General features: G+C 44.6%; 1 protein-coding gene across 1 annotated transcript in view; it reads right to left on the bottom strand.

Annotated features, from left to right (window-relative positions):
* The window catches only part of SUPT16H (SPT16 homolog, facilitates chromatin remodeling subunit), a 3,088,153-nt gene that overhangs the window by 1,693,321 nt on the left and 1,375,601 nt on the right, over positions 1–19,231 (bottom strand). The window contains exon 9 of the mRNA XM_044058195.1: positions 18,261–18,373. Coding sequence (XP_043914130.1) covers positions 18,261–18,373 — 113 coding nt within the window. The remainder of the gene's footprint in view (positions 1–18,260; positions 18,374–19,231) is intronic.

Genomic DNA, 19,231 nt, shown 5'->3' with positions numbered 1-19,231 from the left:
AATCAGTGATTCCAGGTCCTGAGAATGCTGACACTGCAGGCTTTTTAGATACCACTGTAGTTTCCTCATATGCAGTCTTGCATATGGAATTGGTCAAATGCAAGAGGCCATGAACCCCAGGGTTCGCAAAATTTTCATTGCAGATAGCTGGGTCTTTGTGGCCAGCAGTTTAAACAAGGTTGTCAAACTTGATTCTCTGGTGTGAGGTAAGTCATTGGCAGGGTACTAGATGAGATTTATTTTCGTTTATGGTGTACCTCAGTGAGGTTAGAAGTTTCTTTACGAATGCCAGATGTTTTAAATAGCATGTCCTGGCGTTGCGCCTGAATCAGACAATCGTCCAGGTATGGGTAGATTTAAATATTTCTCTGCCAGCAAAATGCAATGGCTGGAGCTAGACACTTTGTGAATACCCTGGACGCAGTAGACAAGCCAAAGGGAAGTGCAGAGAACTGATAGCGCATGGAGACTGCCCTGTACAGTAGGTATTTCCTGCAAGATTCCCTTATTGGAATGTGCAGGTAAGTTTCCTTTAAGTCTATTCCATTTACTGCCATACAGCCTCCTAGTTGGTTTATGGGAGGGCATAAGAATATGCGATACTGAGGAGGATACATCATGAAGCCTGACTAGGGATGGAACTGGAGCAGCCACGCTGTCAACCTGAGGGTGTGGACTGAAGGATGTAGCGAACCTGACATGAGAGTCAACAGATCTGGAGCAGGGTCCAGGATCCAAGAATCATCCAGGAGAAGAGGCTTGAGAAAAGGGAACCAGAACTGATAAGGCCAGTAAGGAGCAATGAGGATCAACTTGCTTCCCAGCTGACTGGCTTTCTAAATCACTTTGGAAAGGAGAGTAAATAGAGGAAAAATCATACAGAAGTCCCATGGGCCAATCGTGAGACACAGCGTCTCTGGGGGTCTCCCCCAGAGGGGGAATGAAGGAAAAATAGCTGCTGCATTTTGTGTTGACTGGGCTGGCAAAGAGGTCACAGCAAAGCTGTCCCCATTTGCAGAAAATCTGTTGCACTGTTTCCTGTTTCAGAGACCACTTGTCAGGCAGTAGGATCACCCGGCTGAGCTTGTCAGCTATCACGTTGGTCGTCCCTGGAATGTGTTGCAACCAGAAAGTGCTGGGAAGAAATTGCCCATTCCCCAACTCGCATGGCCTCTCGGCAGAGTGGGTAAGATCTGGTATCGCCCTATTTGTTGATGTTACCAAACTACCAACATGCTGATTGCATCTCAATAAACCAGAGAGGAAAGTGGTCATAAAGTGCTTGCAACACTAGGAGCACCACCCTCATCCCCAGAACACCGATATGCAGGTGAGCCTAGTGTTCTTGCCATGTGCCTTGGACAGTCCTGCTGAGATAATGCCCCCCCCCCCCACCCGATCTGGGAGGCATCGGTGGTCACAGTAGCAACAGGTTGGGCAGGAACAAAGGGAGCGCCTGTGATCAAATGGTTGGGAGCTATCCACCAAAGAAGGCCCTGCTTGCATGATTCAGTCAGCAAGCTAGGATGACTCGGCGGGAGATATTGGAAGGACCATTGGGAAGACAGAAGCTACTGGAGAACTCCTATGAGCAACCTGGCTAATGGTACTAATAGAATGGTGGAAGCCATAGTCCCGAGGAGTTGAAGAACCCACTTTGCTTTGACCTTCCGCAACGGAAGAAGACATTGAATTTGAAAGATTAAGTTTTGTGCACTGACAGTGGGGAGACAAACTGTCATGTTCACTGTGTCTACCTCTGCACCTATAAAAATCACAGATTGAGAAGACAATAATGCAGATTTTTCCCAATTTGTGGAGATCCCCAACGGAGCACAAAGTTGAACAGTGGTGTCCGTTTTGGAGGGGTAGATGCCTGGTGGGGGTGGTCAGCAGCCAGTCGTTCAAATACTGTAACACCTGAAATCCTTGACGTCTCAGGTGAACTGTCACTACTGCCATGCATTTGATGAACACCATGGGGGCTTGTAGTGAGACCAAAGGGAAGAGCCAGAAACTGATAATGACTGGCTCCAAGCTGGAAGCGTAGATGGCTCCTGGACGCCTTTACCATTTTTATATGGTAGTTGGAGTCTTGGAGATCTAGAAAGCACATCCAATACTCTTTCCCTAACAATGGGAGTATCGACTGCAAAGTTACCATCCGAAATTTGTCCTTCACGGATTCGTTTAACCTGCTGAGGTCCAATATTGGCCTCCAATCTCCGGTTCGTTTGGTAGTAAAAAGAACCTGGATTAAGTTCCGGATCCTATCTGGTCTGTTGGGAAGGACTGGATGACTAAACGCAACTTGTTGATAGTCACAGTTGCCTGATCCCTGTGATTGGGTGGTACACCTGGTATCTTTTTGGGAACAAACGGTGGAAGAGAAAAGAGTACGATATAGCCTCTGGTAATAACTCTTTGAACTCACTTGTATGGAGTGATATTTAGCCAGGCTTCTGGGAACAAAGAAATGCGACCCCCGACTGGCCCCAGAGAAATGCAGTCGGGCCTCACATCAAGAGTGCTGATAAGGCAATCCCCGAAAGGAATCACGGCCTTGCTGGTATTGAGGACCACCCCTGCCTCTAGGGTGACGTCTCCCATTTCCTCCTCCTCTGAAGGAGAGTTCACCCTGTGTTCAGAAAGACCCTCTGGGACGTTTTGAACCACATTTTACCACCCCTTTGACCGTTGGGGTATGGCCGAGAGGGAACAGTAAAACGTACTCCCATGGCAGAAAGCTTCTTTTCTTCTTGCTCACACCGAGTGAGTGTGACCTTCACCTTGGAACCAAACAATGAGGAACCATCAAATGGGGTGTTGGTGAAAGTAGACTTGAACAGCTATGCAAAATTACACAAGCCCATCCAGGAGTGATGCCTCAGGGCAACCCCCGAACCCGATGCTCTACTCGCTCCATCAGCCACATAGGAGATAAGCTGCATGGAGGAGTGAACTATAGAATTTAAGGTGGACAACTGAGCAGAGAACTTGTCAGGGACTGCCTCAGTACAAGCACCTTGTACAGAATCTAACTCCTTGAGGAGATCCCTCTGTAATCTCGTTAAGTGAGTGAGAAAGTTCAACGATCAAAGGGTAAATGAAGCTGAACTAAAAATACAACACCGAAATCTGTTGAGAATCCTTATTTGGTGTATGAACAGAGGAAGAAGTCTCCGCCAGCTCCTTCTTTGTGGCCGCCGCCACCACGACATCTACAGGAATGCCCTTAAACAAAAACTCTACCAGGAGGGGCAAGCATGAACTTATTCGGTCTCCTGGGGACTGGCTTCACAGCGTCAGGAATATCCCACACCTTTCGACTAACTAGATCCATTAGTTTGTCAAAAGGTGGAGACACCCAAGAGGCAGAAGGTTGAGACCCGAAAGCCTTCAGGTACACAGACTCATCAGAAGGGTTGACAGTGGGCCAGTCGCACCTCTGCTTAAGAATCTCCAAGACTTTCACGAAGGAGACATCAGAGGATGACTTATGGGACCCTTCTGACTCCTCGAGGTCAGTGTCCGATGTAAAGGACTCATCCTGGGAGTCAACATGCTTCTTACATAGCCTCTTCCGGGAAGGCTCCTCGAAAGGGCATTCCTGGGAGACCTCGGCAGAGTGGGGGGCCACCAGACGATGGCTCCTGAGGCTGAGGGTCTCTGTTGTCTCCGGAGAGAGTAGGGGCTGAGACCGAAGTGGATGCTCTCGGGGGAAGAGTGCGGGTATCACTGGTAGGGGCTGGAGAATGAGGCTCATCATCTCAAACACCGACCTCTTCGGCTCAGTAAACATCCCCAGCTCCGAAGAGACAAAAGCTGCCGTTGGAGCCAGACTGTCGGCTCAGAGATAGATGCAGGGTCCAAGCTCACCCTGGCTGACGCACTGAGATGAAGGCTCGGAACCGAAGGAAGATTCCAACCCTCCCTGTCAGCGCCTAGAGGAGAGCTTTGGCTCCTGGACAAGACGGACTGCACAGAGTGTGTCGGTGCCAAACCCTGCTCCAAACCAGTGACAAAGGGAGCTGGAACCGGTAGTACCTCCGGTGGCACCAAGCACTCCGGCTCCAAAGGGTCAACGTGGCTCGGAGGAGGAATAGCAGACCAGGGCAAAGCTGGATAGAGTGGCTCCGGAGCAGACTGGGTCGAAGCAAACAATAATTTTGATAAGGCAGACGACTTCAGGAGTCTCAACACTACCCTCTTCACATCTTCTTCCAAAAGGCTCCTGGAAGATCTGGAAGACATAGTACGGGATCTTGATCTAGCGGGCACTGGAGACTTTAGTAACACAGAAACCAGTAAGGAATCCACAGACCGGCTCCGAGAAGCAGATTCAATTGCTAATTCAATCGGTTTAGAGATCGGCTCCAAAACACTTGGAACCGACTGACACGGCAATAGTGCTCTCCTTCATCCCCTAAGGCTGTGGAGTCGAAGAGGCAGATTTTGACTGTTTAGAAGGCGGCTCCGAGACACCAGCCAGTGCCAGAGAAAGCCTTTTTGAAGACTTAGATTTGCCAGACTTGGAGGAAGCCGAAGAACTGGATAGAACTTCCTCAAAAGATAGGTTTAATAGACTCTTCAGTACAAGCTTGTTCCTTCTCTCCTGTAACACCAAAGGAGAGAAAGCATGGCAGACGCGCAACTCCTGCAGGTGGATGGCCCCTAAACAGTAGACAGCTACTGTGGCCATCCGTTGAAGACATCTTTTGGGAGCATTTCATGCACTTCTTAAAACCCGAAGGGTTGTGCTCCTTACTCTCTTTTACACACACACGAAAGAAGAATGAGGGAAGGGGACGAGGTCCTCTAACTAAAACGGGCCTACCTCCACAGAAGAAAGCACCACAAAGACTATGTCCTCTAACTTAAACTGGCCTAGCCCGGTGGAACAGAAACTAGGACTTCTAATTTAAACAGACCAGAAAAAAAAAACGCACACACAGAAACTGTAACTATGTGGTACCAATTTTTTTAAGGTCCTGTAACTAAAACGGGCCTAACCGTACAGAAACAAGTACCATGACAGAATTGGGTCTTCTACTTTAAACAGACCAGAAAACACATAGAAAGTGTATATAACTAACGTACTAAGGCAGGAACGCCAACCCTTGGCAAATAACCAGCGGATCCCCGCCAAAAAAACTATCTCAGATTAAGGAAACTAAGATGCCAATAACGGTCTACAAAGACAACAGAACAGGAGACCCTGTTAACTATCAGCAGAAAACTGCCACAAACTACCTACTACGGAAAAAAGCACAACGGTGCCTACAAAAACTCTAAACTGGTACACAGGATACCAAACTAACAAGATTAAGCTAAGAATGCACCGAAAAGGGCAAACACTACTGCCTAAGATAATATCACCTTACAACACTAACTGTAAAACAAAATTGAAATAGAAGAATTTGAACACTTACCAAGAGCCAAGAGAAGCAGAACCGATCTAGTCGACACGGCAAACGAGACCTGGGGTTTGTACTGGTGCACCATGGGATACCTGCTTAGCCACGAGTCAACCAGAAGTCTTTGAGCTTGTAAATCGACAGAGTCGGAGCAGAGGATCTGCTCCGAACCCATATGTAAAAATGAAAGTGAGACTGGACTACACATCATCTATATTTAAAACCCATTTGTCCTGGGTAATGAGTTCCCAGTTTTTGAATGCAGGGTGAGCTTTCCTCCTAAGGGAGCAAGCAGTTGGAACAGGGCTTGGAAGAGTTAAGGTTAAGTCATTATGACATTTTTCCATAGGGGGGTGTCTTACTACTTCCTGCTTTCGAAGTGGGAGCCACCCACTGCTTAGCTCTGTGTGTAGCCCGAGACTAACCTAGGTGGTCTGCTGTTCCTGGGTTTGGACTGAGAAGGCCTAGAAGAGACTGGAAAGAACCAATTCTTTTAAGGCCAATGCCTACTAAATCTGGGAGGTTGTACTTGCAGGAAATATTTAACAGTTTGCATAGATTTAGCTTTCTCCACCGTCTTGAGGACTACTACTGCTTTGTTGCCAAAAAGGCGGTCTTGGTTTAAGGGAGAATCCAGTAATTTCTCAATCTCTCCCACAACTCTCTTTCTTGGTTCAGAAGCTCTCTCTGATAGATCCCAAGCTGTGAAATGGAATACTGGTACCTCAAATTCCTACCTACCCCTACCGGAGTCCCTCAGGGTTCTATTCTCGGGCCTCTGCTCTTTAACATCTTTATCAATGATCTCCACTCTTCAATTCCTCTTTCTCAAATAGTACAATATGCAGACGACTCCACTGTTATCTGCTCTGCCCCTAGCCTTCCCGAGCTCCAAGCCAAAACCCAATTGGCCTTCACAACCACAGAAAATTGGATGCTTCAAAATCATCTTTCCCTTAATGCCAATAAATCCCACATCATTCTCTTCTCCCCCTCAAAAGCACTGACTCTTGATAAGCCATCCTTCATAATTTCCAGCCTCTCCCAGTCCTCAATAGAAGTTGTTAGTTGTGCTAAATTACTCGGAGTTATCATTGATGAACACCTGAAATTTAATAATCATATTCAACTAAACAAAAAAAAACTCATCAGAAGCTCGGTATGCTTTATAGAAATGCAAACTTTCTTACTCCATCTTCAAGACAAATACTCGCCACTATCTACCTTCTCCCTTCTCTACTGTATGGTGTTCCTCTTCTATCCAATCTCTCCACTTCTATCTCCTCAAAACTTGAAAGTTGCTACTACAAAATTGCCAAATTCGCTACTAACTCCGCTCATTCTACACACCATTGCATCTGCCTCCGTAGTCTTCAATGGCTAGAACTCCCTAATCAACTCAATTTCCTCCTACTATTGCACACAAACTAATCTTTAAACCCACTGCTTGCCCAGCATTATCTAATATCTTAACCATATACACTCCTCCAAGGCCCCCAAGATCTAGCCACCAAAATCTTATTTCAGTATACAAACCCAAACGACCCCCTGGCCAACTCCTACTTTCCTATACTACAGCAAAAAAATGGAACTCACTTCCTTCCCTTCTAAGAGTCACTACAAGCTATGAACACTTCAAATCTCTTCTCCATTCTCACCTCTCCCAAAATTGGAAATGTAATTGTATACTTCCTACCTAGATCTCAATATATCCCAGTTCCATTCCCCCCCTGGTTCCCCTTCTTCAGACACTCTCCTTAGCTCCCCTCCCTCTTCTTCATCATCTCCACCTTCCTCCCCGATTAAACCCTTTATTTCCTTTAAGTGCTCTCATCCCACTGCCCACTTGTATGCTTACTCTCACATTTGAATCTTCTGCCTTTTACATAAGGTGTTCTACTGGACTCAATCACAAAATGAACATTAGTTTATCTGTTCTTTTTCTATCTTCTTCTGGACACCTCTTCTTTAAATTATTTCCTTCTCCTTCACTTCTCCCATGCTTTTCTGCTCTTGCATTCAAACTATCTATAATTTCCTTTTTTCTTTCCTACTATACTAACATTACAGTTGCATAAATATATCATTTTCTTATGTATACTGCCCAATGTACTTCATTTCTTTTTTTGGAGATTGTTAAAGTATTATGCTATTAGAACAGAGTGTTTTGTGTGTAATGTATTAGTTTAGAGCTTTTCTGCTGTGTGTGTGTGTAATGTATTATCATGGAGCTTTTCTCCCCGGGCCTCCACTGAAAACGGCCTTTCGGGCCCAGTGGACTTCCCCGGTTATCAAACTGGAAATAAATAATAAATAAATTTAGCTTTAGCATGATCTGGCAAGCCCTGCTCCTTAAGCCAAGCATGCCTTCCAAGTACAGACCCAGTGACAGCAGCCCTGCAAGATGCTTCTACAGAGTTCAAACCACACTGCAAAGTATGTTTGCCAACTTGTTCAGCACTATTCATTAAATCCTGGAATTCTTTATGTTCAGCACAGTTAGGAATCAACATCATTTTCTGTTTAAGTAGTCACATAATATGCTGCTGGTACTTAAACACATGAAACTGGCAATTTAAAGCCCCAATAGCCAAAGTAGTAGAAGTGTATGCACCTTCTTACCCCATCTGTCCAAGGCCCTAGAATCTCTACCAGAAGTGGTAGGAGTTTTGGCAGCAGTAGCCTTAATGCCCTTTGGTCCTTGGAAAATGGTCTCTGGATCCACAGTAGGATTCTTGAAGAGGAACTTGAGAGTCAGGTACTCTACCAGTCAGTTTTTCTGGGAGCTGGAGGTAAAGTGTCTGGATACAGGCTAGATTCCAAGAAGGCATTATCTACAATGTCCAAAACAGGAGGGATAGCTAAAGGCCTGTATTGAGGAAGGAGTAAGAATTCCCTAAGCCTCTTTTTGGAGTCAGAGTAATCCTCACTTTCCCAGTGGAAATGCTCGCTAAGTGTGCAAGGTTTCACCAAAGGAAAAACTTCTTGTGGGGAAGCAGAGGGAATGGAATCCTCTGCATCAGAATCCTCATAGGTAGATAAGGGAAAATCCTGGTAATCAAGAGAAACAGATATCAGAATCCTGATCAGAAGAATTGGGGAAGGAAAATTATTTCTAGATCTTAGAGGGAGAAGGCTGGCTTCCCCTAATGTAAGTAATAAGGTCTTCATTCTAAGCATTTTTTTAGGCATATGGGCTTGACCATGCAGTTTGGACGTCAGTTTTCTAAGTGTGGGTCGAGTTTTTGGCCTGGATGAAGATGGCATCGTTTTAAAAATGCAAATCTGTAGGACTGAATACACCCTCAGAAGCCGGTGCCTGCACAGCGACTCCGGATCCATCCAAGGTAGAGGAATCCGCAGGTTCCATAGTCTAAGCATCTTGCGGCATACCGGACTCCGAATGCGTCTCAGTAGAGGCCTGCGAATCTGAAGCAGCGGGTATCAGGGGCTGCAAAAGCACCTCAGAGTACCGGCAAACTGGCGACTAGCTTAAAGGAAGTGTCGTCTTAAGTTCTGGACCTATGCGGTCTGTCTGTATCTTTACGTTTTTTTCAGAATATCGGTAGTCAGATGGCTTACCAAAGCCAATTCTGGATAGTTATACAGAGTACGAAAATAATTTTCTGCAAAAATAGACCAACGACGAATAGTTCAGGGGTTGAGTAAGGCACAAAACCCACAGCGAGGGACGTCGTTGGTCTGGGCCTAAGCAAGAAATGCAGTACGAATTAAAATCTTTATGAGTTATTTGCTTTCCATTGGCAAGACAATTAAGTTTTACTGACATCGGTTAAATCTTTTTTGAAGACTTCAGATTTGAAACTAAAACGAAAAATGTCAGGAGTCTGCCAACCGGCACTTGCGAACTGCTGCTGCATCGGGCACCAAGCAGCAAGAAAGACTGATGTAATGGCGTTGGCTGCATGTTTTATACCCCTGACAACCTGATGTCATGGAAGAAGAGAAAGCATCTGATGCAGGAATCCAAAACTCGGGTATTCAGACCGGCTGAGGGCTAACTGAAGGCAGATAACCCAACTGTAATGACTAACAGTGAAACACGAAGAACATCTTGCAGCTCCTGTACCAGACATGGAATGCCTGTATGAATCCTGTCAGTTACCCCTCAACCTAGGCCAAAAGACCTTACTAGGCTGCAAGAGAGCCCACCAAATATATGCCCAGATGAATCCAGAAACTGTTCTCTGGAATCACAGCAGGCAACCTCAAGCTCTGAGCAATTAGTGTAGGACTAACAATCCTACACTCTGGAATACACATTGTCCAAGCCCCTCCACTGTCCACGAACATAAAGGAACAGTATGGGTTCACGTCCTCCTTTTTAATTAGTGTAGGACTGAGCAATCCTACACTCTGGAATACACAATGTCCAAGCCCCTCCACTGTCCACGAACACAAAGGAACAGCATGGGTTCACGTCCTCCTTTTTGAAGAAAAAATGCAAGTGCTGCTCTGAAGTCAGTTTCTACAATGGACTTCACTAGACTCCATCACCACTCTAAACTTTGGACCTTGTGGCACTGGCCCAACTGAGGCCTGCAGCTGCATGCAGAAACCTTGCACCAAGCATCATCTTTCTTGGTACTAATGACATCCTGCATTTAGGCACTGTGCAAGGACAAACTGGAAAATGTTCTGTACAAGTCAGATAAGGACAGTGCAAGTTACATCAACGTGGGTCTTAAGTAATTTCTTGGCAAGAGATATTTCAATGGTATGCACTCTAACACATCAAAACGTGTTAGTGTCTTAAAACTTCACAAGTTTGTCAATGTCAAGATTCAAACTTTTTTAGCAGCAGAAAAAAGCCAGATAGCTCACAGTCTACATGCTTAAACAGCAAGCCTCAGCTTAGCATGTACGCCTGGACAGGAGCTTCCAAGAAATAAAAAAATACAAAAAAATGACTGGTGGAGTGAGAATGAAATCAGCCGTAGGATCCATGAAGGAAATTTCTCCATGTTAGCACAATGAATTTCAATAATAAAAAATGGAAAAGGGACCCCTTGCAGAACAACAGATAACGGGCGAGACATATTAGCAGGGTAAATTCCAATAACCGATGTTAAACAGCAAGAGCTGAAGGCTGAGTGTGACGCAGATCCCTTTCATGCCACTGTAATAAGACGCGTATAAAGCTAAAGAAATGCACACGCAGATCCCGGTCATGGCACTGTAATAAGACGCGTATAAAGCTAAAGAAATACACACACAGATCCCTCTCATGGCACTGTAATAAGACAAGTATAAAGCTAAAGAAATACACACACAGATCCCTCTCATGGCACTGTAACAAGACAAGTATAAAGCTAAAGAAATGCACACGGAGATCCCGGTCATGGCACTGTAATAAGACAAGTATAAAGCAAAAGAAATGCACCCGCAGATCCCTGTCATGGCACTGTAATAAGACAAGTAAAAAGCTACAGAAATGCACCCGCAGATCCCTGTCATGGCACTGTAATAAGTATAAAGCTAAAGAAATGCACACGCGGATCCCAGTCACTGCACTGTAATACGACAAGAATAAAGCTAAAGAAATGCACACGCAGATCCCTGTCATGGCACCGTAATAAGACAAGTATAAAGCGAAAGAAATGAACACGCAGATCCCTGTCATGGCACTGTAATAAGACAAGTATAAAGCGAAAGAAATGCACATGCAGATCCCGGTCATGGCACTGTAATAAGACAAGTTTAAAGCGAAAGAAATGCACCCGCAGATCCCGGTCATGGCACTGTAATAAGACAAGTATAAAGCTAAAGAAATGCACACGCAGATCCCTGTCATGGCACTGTAATAAGACAAGTATAAAGCTACAGAAATGCACCCGCAGATCCTGGTCATGACACTGTAATAAGACAAGTATAGAGCAAAAGAAATGCACACGCAGATCCCGGTCATGGCACTGTAATAAGACAAGTATAAAGCGAAAGAAATGCACACGCAGATCCCGGTCATGGCACTGTAATAAGACATGCGTAAAGCTAAAAAAAATGCACACGCAGATCCCGGTCATGGCACTGTAATAAGACAAGAATAAAGCTAAAGAAATGCACACGCAGATCCCGGTCATGGCACTGTAAGAAGACAAGAATAAAGCAAAAGAAATGCACACGCAGATCCCGGTCATGGCACTGTAATAAGACAAGTATAAAGCTAAAGAAATGCACCCGCAGATCCCTGTCATGGCAGTGTAATAAGACATGTGTAAAGCTAAAAAAATGCACGTGCAGATCCCAGTCATGGCACTGTAATAACACAAGTATAAATCAAAAGAAATGCACATGCAGATCCCGGTCATGGCACTGTAATAAGACAAGAATAAAGCAAAAGAAATGCACACGCAGATCCCGGTCATGGCACTGTAATAAGACAAGTATAAAGCTAAAGAAATGCACCCGCAGATCCCTGTCATGGCAGTGTAATAAGACATGCGTAAAGCTAAAAAAAATGCACACGCAGATCCCGGTCATGGCACTGTAATAAGACAAGTATAAAGCTACAGAAATGCACCCGCAGATCCCTGTCATGGCACTGTAATAAGACAAGTATAAAGCTAAAGAAATACACACACAGATCCCACTCATGGCACTGTAATAAGACAAGTATAAAGCTAAAGAAATGCACCCGCAAATCCCTGTCATGGCACTGTAATAAGTATAAAGCTAAAGAAATGCACACGCAGATCCCGGTCATAGAACTGTAATAAGACATGTACAAAGCAGAATGAAGAAATGCACACAGATCCCGGTCATGGCACTGTAATAACATAAGTATAAAGCAAAAGAAATGCACACGCAGATCCAGGTCATGGCACTGTAATAAGACATGTATAAAGCAAAACAAATGCACATGCAGATCCTGGTCATGGCACTGTAATAAAAACATGTATAAAGCAGAATAAAAAAGAAATGCACATGCAGATCCCTCTCATGGCACTGTAATAAGACATGTATTAAGCAGAAAACAGAAGAAATAAACACACAACCAAAACAGCTATAAAGTCAGGGCTTCTGCTACTTCCTGCTGGATGATTTCTACTGCTGCACCATTGCTCATCACAAAACTCAATTCAACAGGTCCACAAGTAAAGTACAGTTTTGTACCTACCATAAATGTAGATGTCCGATTGGTATGCATCTGCAGTGTTAACATATGGGTTGTCCTGCCTCAGGCAGCCCTTCGGTTGGCCGGATTCCAAAGTCTGGGTCTGGCTTCGGCTGATGTCACTTCACCCGACGTCATAGCTGCTGTTTATTGGGTATAAAGGCATCAGCCGACGCCATTTTCCTCAGTGTTTCTTCCCCAGATGCCAGGTGCCCTCTAGTAAGACTAAATTTGGATAAATGCAAATTCCAAACAGTAGAGAGCAAAAATATAAATATATGTATATATATATATATATATATATATATATATATATATATATATATATATACAAACATACACCATAATAGATTCCCCCAGCTAGCTAAAAGAGGGGTAAATACCCTAGGAATACCACAGAGGGGAAGGAGGGTGGGTAATCCTGACTGCAGATGCATACCTATCGGACATCTACATTTATAGTAGGTACAAAACTGAACTATGTCCTTCAAGGATGCATCTGCAGTGCTAACATATGGGTAGAATACCATAGCCAAACTGGGGGAGGAGGCACTAAGATAAAGATGGTGTAGTTAAGATCCCTTGCAAAACAGCAGTTGCAAAACCTGCTCGGGATCTAGAGTATAAGGGAAGATTGTAATGCTTGGCAAATGTATGCACGGAGCTCCAAGTAGCAGCTTCTAAAATGTCTTTGGTAGCCACTCCTCGTAGGAAAGCTGTAGTGGTGGCTGTAGCTCTTGTGGAATGAGGTCTGATATTAGCAAGAGTTGTCTTTCCATAAAAAGAGTAGCAAAATCAAATGCAATTTCCTATCCATTTTGAGATTGTCTGTTTTGAAATTGCTTTTCCTTGCATTCCTGTTGCATATGCTACCAGAAGCTGGTCAGTTTTTCTGCTGGTCTTAGTTCTGTCCAGATAGTAGCGTAATTGTCTGTGCACATCCAAGGTATGTAGCAGTCTTTCCCCCCTGTTCTGTGGGTTGGGGAAGAATGTAGGTAAATGAATTGCTTGGTTCAATGATACTCTGGAGACCACTTTTGGCATAAAGGTAGGGTTAGTTCTCAGAGAGACTCTGTCCTGATGGAATATAAGGAAGGGTTGTACTGCCATTAATGCCTGTAACTCAGATACCCTTCTTGCTGAAGTAAGTGCTAGCAGGAAAGCAGTTTTCCAAGACAAGAAATGTAATTCTGCTGTTGCTGCTGGTTCAAAAGGGGGAAGTGTTAACTTTTCCAGAACAAAGTTGAGATCCCATGTAGGTAAAAGGTGTTTTCCTTGGAGGCTTTACATTTTTGATTCCTCTCAAGAACTGCCTGAGTAGAGGATGAGAGAAGACAGGAGGATCCATGTTGAATTCTGCTGAAATTGCTGATGCATGAATCTTAATGGAGGAGTAAGACAGGCCATTGTGGAACAGCTCTGCTAAACATTCCAGGATGTGTGCTATGTTTGCCAATGAGACATTTTCTCCCTTTGCTGCACTCCAAATGAGGTATCTTTTCCACTTGGCTGAATACGTCTTCCTTGTGGAGGGTCTGCGTGCCTCCAGGATAATGTCCTTAACCCTCTGAGATAAACCTGGGTTATTTTGTTTTATGCAATATTCCAAGCAGCTAGCTGCAGTGTTTTCAAGTTTGGATGTAGGATCTTGTAGTTGTCCTGTGTTAGTAGTAAGGGACATAGAGGTAGATGCCATGCGTGTGTCCGAGACATGCTTCTCAATAGCGGGTACCAATGTTGCCTCGGCCAGTCTGCAGCTATCAGAATTACCCTTGGCTGATCCTCTCTGATCTTCAGTAGAACTTTGTACATCAAGGGGAGAGGTGGAAATGCATATGCTGTCAGGATTTTCCAGCTGAAGGAAAGGGAGTCCACCCTCCAAGCAAGTGGGTGGTATGCTCTTGTGCAGAATTTCTTCAATTGGTGATTGTGTGGGGAGGCAAACAGGTCTATCTGTGGTAATCCCCATTTCTTTGTTATGGCTTTGAAGATATCTGGATGCAGCATCCATTCGTGAGCATCCGTGGTAGTTCTGCTTACGGTGTCTGCTAGAGAATTTTCTTTTCCTGGTACAAATCTGGCCTGAAGTTAAATGTTGAGGTTCAGGGCCACATTCCACAGGTCCATTGCCATCCGGCATAGAGGATATGAATGTGTACCTCCCTGTTTGTTGATGTACCACATGACTGTGGTATTGTCTGTCCTTATCAGCAGATGACCCTGTTGAAGGAGTGGTCTGAATGCCTGGATCGCATGTTTCACTGCCAGCATCTCCTTTAGATTTATGTGTAGATTCAGCTGGTCTTGGGTCCATAGGCCTTGTATACACTTGTCCACCATGTGTGCCCCCCATCCTAGGTCTGAGGCGTCCGTGGTGATGGTCTGGCTTGGATGTAGTTTGTGGAAAGGCAAGCCTCTGTTCAACTGACAGGCCTGAGCCTACCACAGGAATTCTTGCTTCAGGCATGGAATTATTGGAATCTGGGCTTCTAGACTGTGCTTGTGTTGAGACCATACATTCCTTAGATACCATTGTAGCTTTCTCATATGCAGCCTGGCATGCGGAACCAATATTATGCAGGATGCCATGTAGCCCAGGGCTTGCAGGACTTTCCTTGCAGTAAGCTGAGTTTGTGTTGTTAATGTCATGAAGTAGACTGGTAGTTGCTTTTGTTTTTCTTCTGTGAGAAAAGCCATCTGAGTTGATGTGTCTAATTCTGCACCCAAGAATGTTATCCTTTGGGATGGTACTAGTCTTGACTTTTGCATGTTGACTGTGTATCCCAAGGCTTGCAACAGTTGTATGACATTTTCCAAATCTTTTGTTAACTTTGCCTTGTTGTCCGCTTGTATTAGGCGGACGTCCAGGTATGGGTAAACCTGAATTCCCTGAAGTCTGCAATGAGCAATTACTGATGCCAGGCATTTCGAGAATACTCTGGGCGCAGTAGATAAGCCAAAAGGCAATACTGAGAATTGATAATGCTCTGATCCTGCAAGAAATCTGAGGTGTCTTCTGCAATCTAGTCGTATAGGGACGTGCAGGTATGCCTCCTTGAGATCTAGAGTCACCAGCCAAGACTCCTTGCCCAGCATGGGAAGAAGTTGCTGGAGGGTCAACATTTTGAATTTTGGAACAATGAGGTATGTGTTCAGTGCGGACAAATCTAGAATAGGTCTCCATTGATTTTCTTTTCTTGGTACAAGGAAAAGCCTGGAGTAAAATCCTTGACCTTGTTCCATAGGTGGCACCTCTTCTATAGCTCTCATCCTTAGTAAGTTGATTTGTCTTAGAGCGTCTGTTTTTTGGCTTGGTGGTAGGTTTGGCATTCCTCTTTTTTGGTAGAGTATGGAAGTGAAACCTGTAGCCCTTGTCTACTGTTTGTAAAGTCCATTTGTCCCCTGTAATGTAATGCCAGTTGTCGGAGAATAAGGCTAGTTTTCCGCCCAAGGGTGCTTCCAGTTGTTCCCTGGTAGGCGGAACTAGAGCCAAGTCAATGTGTCTGCCCTGTGGAAGTGGTTGTAGTTGATTCCGTGGCAGTACTTCTCTGGTTGGTAGGTTGCCACTCACGTCCCCTGTAGGCACCCCTAGATTGACCTCTGCCTCTTGGGCGTCTATTTCTGCCTCTCTGCGCTCTGGAGTTGTCTGGAAAGGACCAATTCTTCGAAGGCCAATTTCTGCTAAACCTCGGAGGTTGGACCTGTAAGAAATCCTTGACTGTTTGGACAGATTTTGCTTTTTCTTCCACCTTTTTTAGAACCTCCAGTGCAGGGGAGCCAAACAAACTTTGTTTCTCCATGGGAGCATCTAGGAGTTTTGACTTAACATGGTCTGGTAAGGATTGTTCTTTTAACCAGGCATGCCTTCGAATCACTGTTCCAGTCACAGCTGATCTAAAGGAAGCCTCCAGTGCATCATAGCCACATTTTAAGAAATGGTTACTGACCTGCAGGGAGTTATGTACCAAATCCTGAAGGGACATACGGTCTAAAGGTTCAGGAGAAGATAGTTTTATAATTAGCTGGTCTAACAAAATTCCTGGTACTGAATCATGTGAAATTGACAGTTCAAGGCCCTGGCGAAAGAGTAGCAGAAGTATAAACCTTTTACCCCATCTCTCTAATGCTCTAGATTCCCTTTCAGAGGGAGAGGGTTTTAGCAGAGGCAGCTGCCACCTTTAGGGCCCTGTGAAATGGTTTCAGGGTCTGCAACAGGAGCCTTATACAAATGGTAGTGTGTGTCCGGGACCCTGTAATATCTGTCTGGCTTGGCAGGGGCCGGAGGAAGAGAATCAGGAGCAGTGCAGGCATCATTATATGCATCATCAACAACTGTTAGTACTGGCGGAATGGCTAAAGGCCTATGCTGTGGTAAGTGTAAAAAAGTCCTTAGCCTTTTCCTTGAATCTGAAAAATCCTGGCCCTGCCATTGGAAGTGTTCCCTCATAGCATGCAAGGTTTCCCCAAAGGAAAATTCTTCAGGAGGAGAAGCAGAAGGAATGGAGTCTTCTGCATCAGAATCCTCATAAGGAGAATATGGGCCTTCGTGAGGGTCTGAAAGGTCTGGGTCATCCGATGAATAATCTGTAGAGACAGGTTCCGGTGGTTCAGTCCAAGGCCTCTTGTCTGGAGGGGGCTGAGAGGCCCTGTCTGGGTGAGGTTGGGATCCTCTGATCAAAGAAATGCGATCCTCAGCCAGGCTGAGTATTTGGGAACTAGAAGTAGGCCTATGTGAAGGAGTTTTGGCAGGCAAGGCCTTAGAAGATTTAACTGCCTTAGCCCTGGCAAAAGCCTTGATAGATATGGAAGCAGGGGGTCTAGCAGCCCCACGTGCAGGGGTAGTTATGTCTAAAGGAATAGTGTCTGATAAATCCTGGGCGCCTGCTTCTGTAGCAGTAAATTCAGTAGCAGATACAGCCATGCTCTGTGAGGCCTCGGCTATCGGAAGCATGCTTTCGGCCGAAGGAAGAACCGGGGGCTCGGTTTCAACCGAAACAGAGACATTCGCGGTTGGCCTAAACGTGGTTTCAGCCGAAACCGCGGGCCACGAATGTCGGTCCTTTTCCTTGCGCTTTTTACCTAATTGAGTAGTCGGAGTCTCCGACGGCATTTTGTATGCAAAAGCGGGACCAAAAAACTCCACTGCAAACTCCGCCCGACGTCTAAGTGTCCGTCGGCTGAAGGAAGCACAGGCTAGACAAGCTGATACCTCGTGGTCTGGGCCTAAGCAAGGAAGGCAGTAAGAGTGGAAATCCTTATGAGGCATTTGTTTCCCACAAGTTAAACAATTATTTACTTTGTCTGACATCGGCTGAGGCAAGAAAGAGTCCCCAATGGGGTACTTAGCTTTTTAGAGGTCTTCGGCAGTAATCTCAGGATCTGACCGACCGGCACTTGCGAACAGCTTCTGCTTCGGGCACTGCGCGGCAAGAAAGACTGAGGAAAATGGTGTCGGCTGATGCCTTTATACCCAATAAACAGCAGCTATGACGTCGGGTGAAGCCAGACCCAGACTTTGGAATCCGGCCGACCGAAGGGCTGCCTGAGGCAGGACAACCCATATGTTAGGACTGCAGATGCATCCTTGAAGGACAGCTTGTATTACACTAAAGTCAGATCTGATAAAGGTCCATGGACCCGTATGTCTACCAAACAAAAGGTGACCCATTCGCGCACACCAAATTTAAAAAGCATAATATTGTGCCTACCTCATTGACTATAGCTGTGTCCCCAATAAAGACAGCATAAACCTTGTCTTCTGTCTTCTTGGCACTGTTATTTACCATTTCTGAAAGGCCAACATTAATGCTGAACACCATCCCTGTAAAAGCCAAGAAAACATGGTGAATATCCTTCATGCAAGCAGGATTGCAAAACAGCACTGCAACCCCTTTAAGGGGCATGAAACAACCAAACAGTACAAGTGGCATTAACCAGAGCAAGCTTTTGCTTAGGAAAACAGTTAATTGTTTTTCAGACTGTAGAAATTCCAGATGGCAGATGTCCCTGAAAGAGTTAAATAAAATCTCTGCAGAGTAGGGTTCAAACAGCAATTAACACAGTCATCTATCACTAAGGGCTACAATAAGAAAAGAGCAAGTGGTATGGCTTTTGGAGGCCAAGGGCTCGCTGTCCATCACTGCCTCCCTAATTATCAATTTATGCTGATACTTGTTCTTTAATCAAACAGAAAATAAGCACGGAGGATTCTCAAGTTGAGAGACTGTACCCAAACACTTCTCAGAGCTTCAATCACAAAGGAGATACTAACTTGAAAAATAACCATACAAAGATTGAATTGCAGCCGACGAACTCAGAGACTAAACCTAGTCCTACATCTACTATCTCATTTTACTATTTCAAAAGTTGAAAAAAAACGACTAAAAAGTCCTCCTTTTGGTTTTCAAAAGCTTTCTTTTTTAAAGAACTTCCAAAATAGGTAGGTGAGCACTGTGGCAAAAATCCCTCTTCGCTGTTTAAGTTGGTACTTATTCTTGAAAAAAAAAAATATATATATATATATATATATATCTATGCCTACACCTCTACATCTACCTACATCTCTCTTTCTATACGTATATACACACACACACATATATCTATATATATATATATATCTATATATCTATATCTATATCTATATACACATATATAAACCTATATATATATATATATATAT

Source organism: Protopterus annectens, chromosome 16.part0 (assembly GCF_019279795.1).
Source record: "Protopterus annectens isolate FY-2018-M chromosome 16.part0, PAN1.0, whole genome shotgun sequence".
Classification (NCBI taxonomy): Eukaryota; Metazoa; Chordata; order Ceratodontiformes; family Protopteridae; genus Protopterus; species Protopterus annectens.
The sequence above is the reverse complement of the archived record's forward strand: the minus strand, read 5'-3'. Positions and strand labels throughout refer to the sequence as shown.